This window comes from Primulina tabacum, chromosome 3 (genome assembly GCF_025594145.1).
Source record: "Primulina tabacum isolate GXHZ01 chromosome 3, ASM2559414v2, whole genome shotgun sequence".
In the NCBI taxonomy this organism is placed as follows: Eukaryota; Viridiplantae; Streptophyta; class Magnoliopsida; order Lamiales; family Gesneriaceae; genus Primulina; species Primulina tabacum.
Window position 1 is genome coordinate 7,077,555 of NC_134552.1, and position 18,637 is coordinate 7,096,191.

At 30.0% G+C, this 18,637-nt stretch overlaps 1 protein-coding gene and 1 pseudogene across 2 annotated transcripts; both read right to left on the reverse strand.

Moving 5' to 3' along the window:
• Positions 1-557: 557 nt before the first annotated feature.
• LOC142538343 (uncharacterized) lies at positions 558-3,278 on the reverse strand (annotated as a pseudogene).
• Positions 3,126-13,311, reverse strand: LOC142539729 (ultraviolet-B receptor UVR8-like). Of its 2 annotated transcripts, none has more exons than XM_075645383.1 (12): positions 12,995-13,311; positions 11,429-11,615; positions 11,047-11,193; positions 10,352-10,433; positions 9,954-10,109; positions 9,030-9,203; positions 8,682-8,753; positions 4,209-4,280; positions 3,943-4,061; positions 3,745-3,830; positions 3,602-3,654; positions 3,126-3,416 (listed from the first exon to the last, which is right to left on the reverse strand). In XM_075645383.1, the coding sequence occupies exons 1-12, from the start codon at positions 13,110-13,112 to the stop codon at positions 3,312-3,314; spliced, it is 1,371 nt and encodes a 456-aa protein (XP_075501498.1). In that variant the 5' UTR covers positions 13,113-13,311; the 3' UTR covers positions 3,126-3,311. The 2 variants fall into 2 exon arrangements, with proteins under 2 accessions (XP_075501498.1, XP_075501499.1); XM_075645384.1 differs by lacking the exon at positions 12,995-13,311 and adding an exon at positions 12,500-12,566.
• Positions 13,312-18,637: the final 5,326 nt, after the last annotated feature.

Sequence of the window (18,637 nt, forward strand, 5' to 3'; positions counted from 1 at the left end):
AAACAAAGGAATAATCGAATCAAAAATAGAAAAAGAAAAGGCAATATCATTACTTTTACTCCCAAAAATGGTACTTTGGTTTATGCGATGTATGTGGAAGAACGTGTGATAGAAGCTCAGTAATGCTAATGTAATTGTCCGAATGTTATTACCTCCCTGTCCCTTCATCTGAACCCTTCAAATATGGGATCAGTGTGGCATGCTTACTTTCTTCTTATCCATAGCTTGATCAGGTTAAAAATGATCTGGTACTCCATCGGACTAGCGTGTTAAATTTGCTTTTGGGCACCGTTGGCAGGACATAGTTTCCAAACAGACAACTTCTGTAAAATTATCTTGGAAATGAATATGTTCAGTTAATACTGCTGTTTGCAATAATTGGGAGCCTGAATCAGGCCAGTAGATTCAAAAATTCTTGATCATAGCAAAAAAATATGGCAATGGGTATTCGTATATCCATGTATTTGTCAAATTTTACAGCTTTGCTTCGATTGTTGGTAGTTCAGCAGTTTTTGTGTCTTCAAGCTGATAAACATTCTCTCTTCTTACATCTGCAGTTTGTGCTGACACGAATCAAATATGGGCCTGCACGTTACTGGGCAATCCTGTTTGTTTTCTGGTTTCTTGTCTTTGGGATATGGGCTTTGCGAGCGCATGACGCTCATGCAAAATGATCTTCATTAGCCCCTTGTTGCATTTCCCCTTTTGCCTTCGAGTGAAATGCATTCCTTTGTATTCGTGTATTAGTAAATATAGAATCTAGTATTGTATTTGTTTATGGAAGTTGAAGATTACATGTCACCTATATTTCATTATTGTTATTGAAATCTAACTAACTTTAGTCACGGCTGCATGCAAATCACCACCATAAACATGATAATAGGCAGATATAAAATATACCAGCATATAAATAAGGAGGCAACAGAAACCAAATAACTGTGAATACAAAATAACCCACTCACCTAGTTAGCCTAGGCAAGATAGAAGATATCATCAGTCATTAGAATAATGTACTGCAGAATTCTTAGAGGTGCATTTCTGAAATCCAACGGCGGCAGCCTCAACTCCCTGACTCTGCAACTCTCCCGAGAATCCCCATTTACACTCCGCTGCTGTTTGGCAAGACAATATTAACAGCACAGATATGGGTGCACGATGTTAAAAGTAGTATTCAAAGCGTGCTTTTAACTGTTGATGACATACCGTGGAAAATCATTTTTCCTGTAGTGTCCATTCAAATCTGCCTTCCTATACAAGTAAACTTCCCTGTTCAAAGAAATTTGGGAAGAATTTTCATTATTATTAATCTTGAAAAGGGTCCATCCCATCCAAAGCAACGTCTTAGAAAATCCATCCTCGACTCTATTTTTTCACCTGTGCGTGTAAAAATCAGTGAGACTGAGGTGCAGTGCCAATTACTATTGCTCAAAGACTCGACTTTTTCAAGCGGGCAGCAATCATTTTTCAAGAAAACCAACTTGAAACAGCCTTTAGAGAGATTGGCGAGGAGGAGCAGGTGGGAGAGGAATGCAGTAGTGAAAGAGGGAAAAGGTAGTGGAACACTATCATTTGCCAATGACCAACAATGTGATGATGATGATGTCGATGCACATGATGAGGATGATGACGAGGAGGATTGAGATGATGGTGGTGGTGATGGTGCTGGCCATGAAAAGATTACGTGAGAGATAGACGGATTAAAGTTGAAATCCATCCCAATGTTTCTAGCAATCTTGGCCAATCTGTAAAAATATCTTTAACCAGTTCTTGTGTCGGAACAAATAGCATCAATGGGATTCTATTTCTCGAATGCGCTGAAACGTTGGTGTTACTGGGATCATCACCATTATCATCAAGATTGAAATTTTGAAGAAAAATAATGGTTTTGGCTTGGAAGAAGAGGGTTGTCACCGAACACTATGGATCTCACGAGTTTCAGCGGAAACATCTTCACTCGAGAAATAAGGTCAAACCCAACTTCAGCTCTTCGAAGTTGAAACATCCAGAACGGAAATGAATGAAAAGCAAGGAAAACGCTAGTTAAAAAACGCGACTTTGCACCAAGAACAAAAGTTGGAAGTCGCTCGATTTAAGTTAGTTATTTAAACTTTTTTAATAACAAAAATAAAAATCCATTATATTGTCTTGGAAGTTCAATGTAATTATTATTAAAATCTTTTCATTTGATATAAAAATGTATTTAAAATTCATTTCAATTTTATCGATCCACACAAATCAAAGAATTGAAAACCGATAAATTTGAAATACATCGTCTCAAATCCATCTTTCTGATGATATAAACTTAATTATTCAAACTTGAGAAAGAAAATGGAGCAAAGGCCAATGACTCCTAGGGGGCAAAGTTTCTAAGAAAGTGGGAATGTTCACACTGATTTTTTATTCTTGAAGTTGATGACACGATTAGCACAAGTAATATAATAATAATAGATCGGCTCAATAATCATCTAGATCCAATTTTGTTTTTTAAATAGAAAGAAATAAACTTTGTACATACACGAAATTATGATTTAATTTAGCTCACATTATCGTTTCATGGTTCTGTCGTCTAGATTTTGTTCTAATCTTTTCGTGGAACGGTCAGACACATCTATATTTATGAGATTGGTCGATCTGATTCTTATTTGGACTAATAAATAATATTTTTGATGTAAAAGTAATATTTTTTCATGAATCAGATCGAGTAGAAAATTCATATCACAAAATTGACCATAAGACGGTCTCATAAGATCTTTTGTTTAATACGATTTAAGAGTTACAATCGTAAATCAATTAACACTTTACACTTTTACCAGCCCATATCTAATTTGATTATTTCCTTTTATAATTTTAAATTATGAACAACAGCATGATTTCTGGTGGCTCTCCAATATTATCAATTGGACTCAACAATTTTGATCAAATAAGGTATGTCAAACTACCATGTAAAAGTAAAATTTAATATTGAAAAACACTTCCAATGCTCAACATAGATTATTAAATTTTGAAGCCCCTTTCGAATTCACCGTAACAAAGATCCATTTCACTCATGTCTTGACTATTTTCAACTAAAATTATATTTCAAATTTCTTGTGCCAATAAGAACACCAATTGAACAATTTAATCAATGCATAAAACTAGAGCTCATCATTGATTTCTCTTCACTTCACACCATAATATATTCCAACTTGACAATACATTTCCTTGATTATTCATTACATGCTGAAAATAAAGCTTTTAGCAGATAACTTCCATCTCTAATTATTACAAACAGCCAGCATTTGCTACATCTACTAAGAAGGATGGAGTTTGATTCACAAGTTTTGGTTATCTGATATCTTCATCCTCTTCACGTCGTAGGCAGGGACATTTACGTCACTTATGTTGTGGCCAAATAGCCCAGCTTGCTGTTCTTGAACCTGCACAAGAATGATACTCCCTCAGAAACTATTTTCATCGTCCAAGAAACTCTAGGATTTTCGATTGTGTATCCAGTTGGTGCATTTTTCTTCCATGTGTTATAGTGTGAAATAGGATTTCTACACTTTTATGACCAATGCAGTTCCAGGTAATTTAACACCAAAAAGATATTCATGTGACTTACATTTTCATCAGGAACAACTGCATATCTCTCTGTTGGGGAAACCCAAGATTTTTCTGACCAAAAAACTTTGGTTACTACAAGATTATGCAATGGATGAAAAGATAATATACAATGAGGTACAAAACAGGAAGTGCATACGGCACCTGATGATGCGTCGACTTTTGAGATTTCTAAGTGTTGTCCACTTGATCCATCTCTACTTAAGGCCACTAAAATTTTTGGAATATTTCTACAAATTTCATATGGTAGCTATGAATTTCAAGATTCAATCCATTTTGTAAGTTATGAAAATCTCAGCAACGGAACATAAGTTAATAGAAGGGTGGATGATATGATATTACAAGTCAACAGAGTCGCCATGGCCGAGTTGACCATTAGTACCCCTTCCCCACGAGAAGACATTTTGCCTTTCAGTGACAGCAAGGGTATGCCTCCAACCGCATGAGATTTTCTCAACTTTCTGCAATGATCAAGTAGAACGGGAAAAGTCAATTAAAAGAGAATTTGAAGTAAAGCTTCACTGTGGAAAGAGTTCAGGAAAATCGCAAGGTGAAAAGTTGAACCAGTGAATATTGAAGGAATTGAGGAACAAGAAATTAATATATGCCTGATCAAGTGGAAATGTGACTTGTACGGGTGAGCAATGGTCTATATTGTCGCCAACGCCAAGTTGTCCAAACTGCGAGGCAGAGAAGTATAGCTACGCATTTAAAATAATTCCAAAGACCATGAAAGTTCTGATTTACTAATTATTATTAAGATGAGAACTAGAGCCAAATACTATTATAAAAAGTGAAGTCACATAACCAATATGGATTTGAGTGTCAATGTATACTTAAGCATACTAGCAAAAAAGCACGTGAACCCATATTCTAAATAACTAAAAAATAAATTAATAGTAAAAATATTTTTAATCTTTGCGTAACGTGATCAAATCCATGAAACAACATTTCGTTCGGAAAAAGATAGATCAAAACAAATTATAAGAATTTGGAATAATGATTTATCAGATTAAGTACTAAATTGAACTAAAATAACAATACAAATACAATGATGTGAAATGATTTGAATTGATTAAGCAATAAAAGAGTGTAAATAGAATTATATGAATATATTTTAATTAATTAAACAATATAAGAGTGGAAGAAAACATTTTAGTATATGATGTTGATATTTATCTACTCATTAAATCAATTAATTGGTAAATATGTTCCTAAAATGTAAAAATTACATCTTGAAAATCTAAAATAGTACTTGCTTATAATTTGGAATAATTAAGAACATATGACAACAATTTTTCATTTTAAGTTTTATTCTAAGAATATTAATTTTTATTGTGAATATCGGTACGGTTGACTCGCCTCACATATAAAAATCGTGAGACATTAATCCACACTTTTATAGGTTCTTTTTTTTCTTATTATCGTTTTCATTATATATTTCTATTTTAAGGTTATTTTTTTTCTTATTATCGTTTGAAAAATAAAATCGTGTACTCTACTGATGAATTCTATATATATTGGACATTAAAAAGTTACTAAATTTGAATTAGAATAAAATATAATTACTTAAGTATAATAATATTTTCCAATTCAATTGATTATTTTTTCAAATTTTTCCTCTTTTTTTGTTAATTAAAAACAATAAAAAAACTAATGAAAAAATTGATTGATTTTCTACATATTTCTTTCTCATTTTATCAACTGTACAACAATATTTTTCTAGTATCATATCATCCAATGTATGTGGATGAACGATTCTTCGTCCTCACTTTTATATGCACTTCTGATTCAAATTTATTAACTTTTTTTATTAATATTATTTATATTCACAATTTAGGTTTATAAAATATTATATTTGTTCATGCATTTAAAAATTAATAGTTTGACAAAATAAATTTAAAATTTTGATTAAATATAATTTTATTTTCAATTCAATTCATTTTATTTAGTTTAAAAATAATACTGATTATTTTAATTTTTTTGTTTCTTCATTTATTAATATTAAATTTAGAACGAAAATTATTAAAATTTGAAAAAAATAATTGATATTAGTATTAAGTAAATTTAATAGTATGTTTATTTAAAATTAGCTCAAACATTTAAGAACATGGAGAATAAAGTCAAAAACACAAAATAATAATCATAAAACATGGTTAATTAGTATTAATTATTAATTAATTGAATGAATGTGAAATTACCACATGTGTTACCTAATAATGAAAATAAGTAAACATGTGAAGGGTAATAATGTCCGTTCACAATGAGAAAACTTTTCTACTATCCACACTTTTATAGGTATATAGATTTGTGAATAAGCTCAAATTTTTATTTTTTTTTTTCAAATTAAGTGTTTGTTGATTTTTTTTATTTAATGTGTGCTTATCTTTTTGTCAATATAATTGTCATTATATACTTGTATGTAAATAACACTACAAATACAAATAAAATGTCATGACATTATTGTTATGATTGAGTACTATTTGATAATATATAAATATGAGGAGACTTAAATAAAATAGAATCTATGAGAGTAATTAAAACAATTAATCATTCAATTTATTTTATTTATTATCAAAATTAGTGGGAAAAAACTTATGAAAAAATTGATTGATTTTCTACATATTTCTTTCTCATTTTAACAATTGTACAACAATATTTTTCTATCATCACATCATCCGATGTATGTGGATGAACGATTCATTTGTCCACACTTTTATAGGTTCTTTTTTTTCTTATTATCGTTTTCATTATATATTTCTATTTTAAGGTTCTTTTTTTTCTTATTATCATTTGAAAAATAAAATCATGTACTCTACTGATGAATTCTATATATATTGGACATTAAAAAGTTACTAAATTTGAATTAGAATAAAATATAATTACTTAAGTATAATAATATTTTCCAATTCAATTGATTATTATTAAAAGGCTATCAATACATTAGATTTATATTGTGATTAACTTTTTCAAATTTTTTCTCTTTTTTTTAATTAAAAACAATAAAAAAACTAATGAAAAAATTGATTGATTTTCTACATATTTCTTTCTCATTTTAGTATCATATCATCCAATGTATGTGGATGAACGATTCTTCGTCCTCACTTTTATATGTACTTCTGATTCAAATTTATTAACTTTTTTTATTAATATTATTTATATTCACAATTTAGGTTTATAAAATATTATATTTGTTCATGCATTTAAAAATTAATAGTTTGACAAAATAAATTTAAAATTTTGATTAAATATAATTTTATTTTCAATTCAATTCATTTTATTTAGTTTAAAATAATACTGATTATTTTATTTTTTTTGTTTCTTCATTTATCAATATTAAATTTAGAACGAAAATTATTAAAATTTGAAAAAAATAATTGATATTAGTATTAAGTAAATTTAATAGTATGTTTATTTAAAATTAGCTCAAACATTTAAGAACATGGAGAATAAAGTCAAAAACACAAAATAATAATCATAAAACATGGTTAATTAGTATTAATTATTAATTAATTGAATGAATGTGAAATTACCACATGTGTTACCTAATAATGAAAATAAGTAAACATGTGAAGGGTAATAATGTCCGTTCACAATGAGAAAACTTTTCTACTATCCACACTTTTATAGGTATATAGATTTGTGAATAAGCTCAAATTTTTATTTTTTTTTCAAATTAAGTGTTTGTTGATTTTTTTTATTTAATGTGTGCTTATCTTTTTGTCAATATAATTGTCATTATATACTTGTATGTAAATAACACTACAAATACAAATAAAATGTCATGACATTATTGTTATGATTGAGTACTATTTGATAATATATAAATATGAGGAGACTTAAATAAAATAGAATCTATGAGAGTAATTAAAACAATTAATCATTCAATTTATTTTATTTATTATCAAAATTAGTGGGAAAAAACTTATGAAAAAATTGATTGATTTTCTACATATTTCTTTCTCATTTTAACAATTGTACAACAATATTTTTCTATCATCACATCATCCGATGTATGTGGATGAACGATTCATTTGTCCACACTTTTATAGGTTCTTTTTTTTCTTATTATCGTTTTCATTATATATTTCTATTTTAAGGTTCTTTTTTTTCTTATTATCATTTGAAAAATAAAATCATGTACTCTACTGATGAATTCTATATATATTGGACATTAAAAAGTTACTAAATTTGAATTAGAATAAAATATAATTACTTAAGTATAATAATATTTTCCAATTCAATTGATTATTATTAAAAGGCTATCAATACATTAGATTTATATTGTGATTAACTTTTTCAAATTTTTTCTCTTTTTTTTTAATTAAAAACAATAAAAAAACTAATGAAAAAATTGATTGATTTTCTACATATTTCTTTCTCATTTTAGTATCATATCATCCAATGTATGTGGATGAACGATTCTTCGTCCTCACTTTTATATGTACTTCTGATTCAAATTTATTAACTTTTTTTATTAATATTATTTATATTCACAATTTAGGTTTATAAAATATTATATTTGTTCATGCATTTAAAAATTAATAGTTTGACAAAATAAATTTAAAATTTTGATTAAATATAATTTTATTTTCAATTCAATTCATTTTATTTAGTTTAAAATAATACTGATTATTTTATTTTTTTTGTTTCTTCATTTATCAATATTAAATTTAGAACGAAAATTATTAAAATTTGAAAAAAATAATTGATATTAGTATTAAGTAAATTTAATAGTATGTTTATTTAAAATTAGCTCAAACATTTAAGAACATGGAGAATAAAGTCAAAAACACAAAATAATAATCATAAAACATGGTTAATTAGTATTAATTATTAATTAATGGAATAAATGTGAAATTACCACGTGTGTTACCTAATAATGAAAATAAGTAAACATGTGAAGGGTAATAATGTCCGTTCACAATGAGAAAACTTTTCTACTATCCACACTTTTATAGGTATATAGATATAGATTATAAAAGACTAAGAAGTCAATAAAAAATGCAAAGAGTTCTTTGAAGCTAGTTGGCGTGACATGATAATGTTCTGGCAACATAAAAAAGAACTAGATATCCGACCTTATTCCAACCCCAACCATAGAGTTTTCCATCTGTTGCCAGTGCCATCGTATGTCTCCAACCTCCCGATATCTGAAAAAATAACAGCCACCAGAGAAACATATAAACAATAGTATAAAAAAAATATCCACCAGTTGTAGTTACATATTCCTTGAGCTTTGTTGGAATGAGTCCATTTTAAAAGACTATAAGAAACAGTTTGTTTCAAGTTAACCGGACGACCAAGAAATGCGAGGAACCTACAAGGATCCACATCGGCTGTTTCCATTTTACATTGGATTAAACGAAACAAAAAAAATCAACAAAAAGTTTTTCTGCTTCCTAAATTATGGCAAAGAGAAAACTTACTTGAGAAATACAATTTCCACCCAAGGATTCCAGCTTATGAGGGATTAAATGATCCTCAAAATCCCCGTGTCCGAGTTGTCCATATTTGCTCCATCCGTAAGTATACAAACTACCAGAAGAGGAGACTGATATAGTATGTCGCCATCCACATGCTACCAAAACCATCTTTTCACCCTGCAACATGGTACTACTATAATGGTGAGGGAAAGGAAGAGAAAAAACAGTCAACTAAACTTAGAATTAAAAATGATATTTGACCCACGATTAGCGACAATACAGTAGACCCCCTTTAAATGATGAGCAAAAGAGACTTCTTTGTGCATGCAATTATGTCTCAGGCACTTTTCTTTATCAGCGCAACATATGAACCTCACACGACTTTGATGGGTTTGTCAAGTATTTATTTATTCTTACAAGAAGTTACGAGGAAGGACAAATTATCAAGCCTCCAAGACTTTCAGGAACAAAATATATGGTGCCATAATTCCAAGCTTCCTTGCAACATACATACAGGTATTAGCAAGTGACTCTTAAATAACTAGATGTCAGACTTATTTCCATGGACAAGTTGCTCACTCACTTTCCCAAAGCTGAAAATCTATGTTGAGTTACATTGGGTACATTATAAAAGTTTTCCTCTGCTAGTTCACTTCCTTTCAGTGATAGCCTTCTTTGCGAAGCAAAAACTCAGAAACTGGGAGATAAAAGTATGCCCTTTTCTGTCCTCCTAACATTTTGCATGAATAGGACTAAGACATTAAGGCAACATCTAATTAAGAGTCAAGGTTAGTAAGAACCGGTTTTCTCAACTTACACATTCTCATACTCTTTACACCTTCAACTGTGAGAACATGTGCATACATAGATATTATGATACTAGAATGAAAAAAATTATGACAACATTAGTCAAGAGCAGTAACATACCTCCACAGATGAAACTATCCCTGGTACTAAACGGTCATCTCTATCACCTAATCCCAAATTACCGTATCGACCCCAGCCCCAACCATAAAGCTCACCCTCTTCTGTTACTGCAGCTGTATGTTCAGCACCAGCAGCAACCATTTTAATAGATATTCCCTACAAAATGCGTAAAAGTTTTCTTTTATCTCTAAATGAAATAATCAAAATGTTTGCAACATTAAATATATTAATTTGGTTTTTCCCAAGATATAGTTTGAAAGGAATATTAGGAAGTGAAAAAAATACATATATGCACGAGTCCTAAGATCATGGTGCATTTTTCGTTAAGAAGACCAACAAAGGAGGAACAAACAATTCCATTTTGTAGTTAATACATAATATTATTTAATTAAAAATACCTGGAAAGCTTCAATCTTCCTGGGTACAAGTGAATCCTTTGTGTTCCCGAGCCCCAGTTGACCATTTTGATTCCTTCCCCAACTGCAGTTGAGCGGAAGTAAGATCCAAGCCCAAAACTAAGATATAAATAAATCTTTGTAGGATAAGTACTTTAAACTGCATATGGCAAAATTTTTTGCAAATCGTATAACAATCCTTAAATAATTTATGATATTTTCATACGTTTCATGGAATAATTTAATATATGACTTACCATGCCTTGGACTGTATCTCACTCAAACCTTTAACCCATTGCCCAAAAGATTATTCCCCACTTGGTAGATTGATAGTTTTAGAAGAGTAAAGTGGGAACAAGCATTTGCTTCTAAACTTTTAGAAAGTAAAAGAAAGATTTTGTTCAAAAGGAATATACAAAACATTATCATCAGTCATAGAAATTCTAACTTTGTCATCTCATCCGGGACGAAAGCGACTCCTGTATAGGAAATTGAGCATCTTAATATCATAGAGGTAAGTGACACTAAAAATAGATATTCTGAAGTTAATTGTAACTCATCAACATTTATGAATTAAGCTTTCTGTAATTTTAGATTCTTATCGAAGCTCATAAGAATTTCGAGCAAATAAAATATATCTGGCTAGTGAATAAATACGAATGTGAAAATGCACAGAGTCCACGGCATTGGAAACCAACCTCTGAACCTCGCCTTCCATTGTCACCGCCAAACAATGGCTGTCCCCACAAGCAATTTGCTTGATCTGTAAGCCTTGTAAGGCTTTGATTGGTTGAGGAGAAAACAAGTCGCTCGAGTTTCCATGGCCTAACCTTCCAAAATCACCCCTACATTTTGTATAGTGAATCAGTACCAATGCAATCATTTAAGACAATTTAGAAGCATTCTTGGTCTCAAAACTCCCAAGAAACCAAAGATTGGGCAGCGAGTGAAAGTAAACTTGCTAACAACATTAATAGTTGACTACTAAGTTCCATTGCAAGTAAAAACTAAAAGACAGCATTCTTGCACAAGTCAAAAAAATCTTTTAAACACAAATATTTTGCTCAACAGAAGACATACCATCCCCAGCTATATACTTGTGTTTGTGACTCCGAGTAAGCAGTTGTATGGTCAGCTCCACAAGACACAGACACAATTTCCTTACCATCCAATCCAATCAAGTAAGTGGGAGAAAACCGATCATCTGCATCTCCATGCCCTAACTGTCCATCTTCACCTCTTCCCCATGAACAAACGGCATTACCAGCTGCAACATATGAATAAATTAATTATTTCACTGCATTCAGCCCCTACCATCAAGACTGTTAATTTAATGCAATATAACCAAGTTTTTCATCACTTTCCAGTCCCATGATCCAAATTCAACAGATAAGAATAACATGAAAATGCTCACCAACTACTAGCAACGAAGTTCATACGTGATCCCTCAAAGTTATATTCACAAGGGGTAAATTAACATATCAAATCCAGGACTAGCCAAATAAACCAACTCCTTTTATCAGCTTCATATTTGAACATTTCTAGTCCACGTCTGTTGTTCCTAATATCAAGAAATTCAAATTATCCGAAATGTTCATTCTGAACTTCTCAAGCACACATCGAAAGGAATTCTGACATACTTGAAAGTTGCCGTACAAATAACTTGCTTTGAATTTTTGGAATACTGTTAATATAAATGCTATTACAGTTAACCGAGTCTGTGAATAAATTGTCAAAGGCATACATATAAATCAAATCTTTTGTCAGTAATGTAATTATAAATCAAGAAAGAAGTTGTACTTATGATTCAGTCAATCTGAGAAAAAACTATAAGAATCCACCAAAAAATTGGAATCATAAACTATTATAAATATCTGTCACTACAATCCAGAAAGATTATACCATTTTAAAATTATATTGTATATCATACAAATCCAACAAGTTGCAAAGTTTTTAATTAAAAATTGAGAAACAATCTCCTCAAAATTCACCCCTGGTCCAAGAACAGCATTAAGTGGAGTACCCAAGTCCATGAAGAAAAATATCTATGAATTAAATAAGCATTTACATCAAATCAAAGTCTTATCTTGTATTAAAGACTAAATAAATGAAAAGCCAATGTTCAACCGAAGATTAATAGCAGACACAAACCTATGTACATCAATTTATCAAGTAAAGCCAAGTGGGGACCGAACCGGCACATTTGTCGACTGGTTGTCCTCTTAACTGTGTAAAAATGCTAACAAATTCTACATACAATTGTTCCAAATACATTTCGAACATGAACCCAATAATGTAAATTTTTTCATTGATTCAAACATGGATTTAGTGCCAACCATCTCTTAGATGGATTGGCATAAACCTCTCCCCGAGGGAGAGGCCACGTTAATAAAAAATAGTCCCCACCCCATCCCACCTCCAATTAATTGTAATAGTTATACTAAAAAAAACATGGCTTTATTCCCCGTTGGCATGAATCATCTGCAGAATCGTACAAGATACTTGAACTTGAAATAGTAACCATTCATAAACGTGTCGCCCCAAAAAAAAAATTCAATTTTCCCCCTAAAAATACAAACTTCAACCCAAAATACACCAAACAGCTCAGTAGCCTGGTTTTACATATGAATATGAACATACACATACCGAGTACAGAAACAGAGTGACTTGCGCCAGCAGAGATGAGAACAACCCCGAGAATCGGCCCAGAGATCTCCTCATTCCCAGAACTACCGCCACTATGCATTTGCCCGTCTTCTTCCATTTCTCCAAAAAGAATTTTACGCGTGGGTCTTTTTCTGTTTCTGTTGAAACGCTTTCCTGGGATCTTGAATGGAAGAATTTTCTCCAACTTCCACGCAAGAAAGTCAAAGAAAGTGGGAAGAAAGAAAGTGTAGGGGTGTGCTTAGGAGTGATGAAGTCAGCATCTGACAGTGAATTTGAAAACGAAAGAGATAACTGAGGAAGAGTGCGGTATGGAGTATTTATAGTGATGACTGATAGTGATTGAATGAATGCATGTGCCCCAGCCAAACCTCTCTTGATACATTAACATTTGATGGCACTTGAATAAATAATTTGAATATGATTTACCAATTAGTGATATTTTATCTACGAATATGGATACGATCACGATAAATATATAACATATCGAAATTATTTATATATTTTTTAAAATAAATTGGTGTTAAAATATTTTGTTAAATTTTTTTTCGCAAACTTTTGGTTACAAGATTTACAAACCGATAAAAAAAATCACCAGACTTCTCAACAAAAGAAATTTGATGGATAATAGCAAAAGACATCGGTGAATTTACAAAGACGTTCGATGTACATCGACTATGGTTTAAAGTGGTTTTGCTATATTGATTCAAATATCTTGTGATATGTAAAGTATATATGATAGTATTAATATTATTTGTTATATTATCAATTATTTTGGTTCTGACTTGGTCTAAAATGACAAATTAATAGAATATTAATTTTTCTATAAACTCTTGTTTGACTCCATGGTAGGTATTATTTACTAGTTAATTAATTAATAGTGTAATAAAGATTATAAAAGTATTTAATCTAATATTTTTAATATACTGAATCATTATTACTTAATTTTTTCCCGTAAAATTTGATCTAATTAGATTCCATATCTAATTTTTCATATTACATTTACAGTTTTTGGAGTTTAATTCTCAAATTGTGACAAGAAACAATCGAAAAAAATATTGTTTGGACTAACAATTATTTCAGTCAGGAGAACAAAATATCAAATAGAAAAATTTAAGGATTTGTATTATTTTAATCGGCTCACAAAAAATTTGCAATGAATTTCTAACAGTATGAATGGTATAATTCGTATTTTATTATTGAGTAGGTCTCTTGTAAGACGATCTCGTGAATCTTTATCTGTGAGACGGGTCAACCCTACCAATATTCACAATAAAAGTAATACTCTTAGCATAAAAATTAATAATTTTTCATAGATGACCTAAATAAGATATTTGTCTCACAAAATACGATCTGTGAGACCGTCTTCCACAAGTTTTTGTATTTACTATTCTATGGGTTAAATCGGTTATTAAAATGGTAATTTTAATCTTTATTATTGCTGTCAATTCATATATTGTCTTTTCTTCGTCTACGTGAGATAGATGGAAAACAGACTTGTTTTCTTTTGTTTTTAGAGGAGAAAACACATTTTTCAATATACCTCAATATTAAATATGTATCATTAAAAATATATATATTTTTTGTCAGAAAAAAAAAACCAATAATTTTTTTTATATAAAATTGTATCTTTGTTGAATATATATATTATATACAAATGTTTAGGTATTTAATGATCTGACATCAGTTAGTTTTTACGAAAATACAATGTACATTTAGACAAACAATATTTTTCATATAATTTAGTCATAATTATAATATCTAATTCAATTTACAATTTTAATCATTTACATATTATCTCTCAAATTATTTATTTAATATAAATATATTATTTTTATCTAAATAATAATTTAAAATTATAATAAAATTTTTATTAATCAACGTGATTTATTAATACTCATGGTAATGATTCATATTTTATACACGCTTATCTTGACAAAAATTTGTGTGAGACAGTCTCACAAGTCATATTTTGTGAGATGGATCTCTTATCTGGGTCATCTATGGAAAAATATTAATTTTTATGTTAATAATATTATTTTTTATTGTGAATATTGATAGGATTGACTCGTCTCACATTTAAAAATTCGTAAAATCGTATATTTATTTTTGTACGTTTGACCGTTAAACAATTTTATTCAGAAACTGTAAACAATTAATAGCCTGCTGCCTGCATATGCGGCAGTAAGGTTGGTACACTTCCTTGATCCATAAATTTATCGTACTTGGTTAGGTTAGCTTCTTAAAATTTCTGAAAATTTAATTATAAAAAAAATAAAAATATTGAAAATAGAGTTGAGCTTTGAAAAAGGATTTTTTTTTTCCTTCAGAAAAGCACCAATTTTAAGTTTTGATCGTAGTTGTAATAGTAAAAATTTAAACACAAAAGCTTTTACGATACAATCTCAAAATTTGTCATGAAACATATATCTTACTTAAACACAAAAACTCATATGATATCGTTATACAAATCAATTTCATGATACAAGTCTTTTATCCGTATCGATCAATTAAAAACATATTATTTTTTTACTTTATATATGAATCCAGTCGAAATAACTCACGGATAAAAATCAATAAAATCGTGTTATAATATAGAGTGTTAATTTAAGTATATCATCATGATATTTCAAAACATTTATGTCAAAGAACGTCCTTTTCATAAAGGATGACTTGATTGTTGCTAAGTTAATATAATTTATGTTTTCCTTTATAAAAAATAAAACATTTGAAACAAAGATATAGTAATTGTTGGCGAAATAAATAAATAAATTTTGGGAAATGGTACAATATGAATTCGATGAATGGAAGAGGAGTCACGTGGGATACTGCTAAATTGTAGTAAATAGCTAACCCAGGCACCAACAATATTTTTGTAAGTTAGTGTATTGAATATTCAATGCATGTAGTAAATAGCTAAACCTGACGTCAATAATATTTTTTCATCATTCAAATAGAAGATTTGTCTCACAAAATTAATATATAATATTGTCTCATTGGGATTTTTTTGTCAATGCATGTATTGCACAACATAATTATTATATTTTGATAAAGTTTTTTCATATATATGAAAAATGAAACAATTGTATATAACGAAATGATTTTATGTAAGAAAAATAAAATCGGAATAATTTTCCGACCCACAATTTTGATACCGGCAAATGAACTCCGGTTGACGGTAAAATCGGAATCGAACTACTTGAAAGCAATTCCTGAGGGCCTTGATTATGGTATCTCATGGCATTAGGGAAATTTTCTCTTTTTCTTTTCCTTTTTTCATTTTATCTGTTTATTTTTTTGCGATTTTGATCGATTATAATATTAAGATAGAGTGATTCATGTAGAAGGACGAATGGGTCGGGTTATACGGGCAAAGCTGGGCAGTTGCCCGGCAGGTTTTGCCCCAATCTTGTAATACCCGTTAGCGTTTTGGTTTTACTGCACGGCTACACCTCCACCATTTTTGTATTTTCCTTTAATTTTTCTGGTGTTGGTTGAATTTGCATGTGAAACATTAAATGCTTGTTGCCCGTGTAATTAATTACAAGCAAATTTGTTCATTTTTTAATTAAACTTCAAGAAACAAAATTAAAATATGTTGGAATATAAAATTCGAGAGCAAAGTTTAGAATAATATATTGATAATACCGGTTATAACATGTATTTTTTTATTTTTCGCTTAAATTTAATAAAAAAATTAGGTTACTATATTAAAGACAATATAAAAACAAAACAATGCACAATATTCAATATATATTAGAATTGATTAATAAGATCAAATATGTTTAAAATGATCACTAAAAAATAACTAATATTAGAGTTTTAGAGCTAAAAAGACTAATCAAATTATTAAGTAATTTTTTTTTTCAATTAAAAGCATAACCAATGTATTCAATATTTTTTTGCGGTATTGTTGATTGGAAAGAAATGTTTTGATGAACTTCAATTTTGAAAAACTTCGTTTTGCGCTTACTGCTTTAACCAGAAGATTAAAGATAGCCAATAAGAAATTATAAGCAATGTGAGTAGTTAAGAAATATTCATCTATTTTGTTCAATTAATTCACTACAAAACTCCTATGAGTAAAAAAAATATGTTTTTATATTGGTCTAATTAAACTATTATGTAATAAATTTATGAAACAAAAAGTTTTTTTTTTGTTTGTATTAAATTCAGGAAAAATAATTTTAGTTACTATCAGAAATGTAATACATCTAAAAAATAAAACACATAAATTATTTGAAATTTCGATTATTACATATTTTATTCCTGTTATAAATGTATGTAAAGTTAAATTTGTTTTTTATTATATGTTATATATATATATTCACGTGTTGCCAGACATGTAGTTCTTGCTAGTAAAAAAGAAAAATATCCATTTTGTAAAATTTTTTCTTAAAAAAAAAAAGCATGTTACCCGATCACCCCCACTCTCGAACATCTAACATCTCGAAATTAGCAGACACAACAAATCTATCGATTTCTTGAGATTTTTATCAAAATTTTGGATTCGACGAACTTTGAAAGGCCACTGAGGTGGCATTAGTCTGCTTGTGAGGATGAAGCAGAGGCACTGGTTTGTTTCATGCACGAGGATCAGGACATAGTAGAGGAATCAGATGCGGAGTCGAGAAGGTTTCGAACATCATCAAAGAAAAGCTGGCTAGTGACAATAAACTAACATTCAGAAACAAGTCACCAAACTTGGAAAAGAAAGAACGAGATTGCTGAAAATGATTAACAAAATAAATAAAGTAAAGCAACTCTTAGAAAATAAAGGGTTGTTGGACACACTGAATATCTGAGCAAAGACTTAAGTTTCAGCCTGTATGATGATCTGCTCAAATCCCAAAATGGAGATCGAACTGTGCTGCGGTTTCCTAGCTTATCTCTTTCTTGGATTCAGCTACTTCGCTGTTTTGACTGAGGCCCAATACTTTTGGGTACGCAACATGCTGTAGATGTCAAATGTTTGCTATATGGTGGCTCAGGCATGGATTGTTTTGGACCAATCTTCCTGTTTCCATTCCAGTATTTCTGGGGGCATTATAGGATACTCGAGGAGTCATTTTGAAGCTTCGTTTGTTTCTTCAGCCTCAGGTAGTGTTCTTTCTTGCAAGCCTTCCTTAATAACAACGTAATTCTCACTCAAAAATGTGGCATCATCTCTACTGGATATTCTGCATCTACTAGTTATGCTTCCTTTCCTTCTGCTTTCTTCATGTTTGCAGGTTGACTTTTAATCCTTCTAATTATCAACTCTTCCCACCCGTTTTGACTCGCCCTCACTATGAACTTTGTCCCTAGAGTTTGTTTTCATGCTTCTGGTGAAGTCAATTACTTCCAAATAATATCTATATAATTCGACCATAATCTCTACAATCATAAAAATTGGGAATTTCGGGGATCTACAGAAAAGGAAATCGCCATGCTGTAATCAAATTATTTGCATGATAACTTGAGTGCCAATGTTCACCTTATGAACCTCGACCCCTCTTTCTTATGTTTGGTTTTGTAGCAAGCTTATGTGCTCTTTCAAAAACTGGGATCCATGAATACAACTGGATAACTGTTTACTCCAAGTAGTCAGACAGCGGCACCTCTGGTCAGCAAAATAACAAGGCA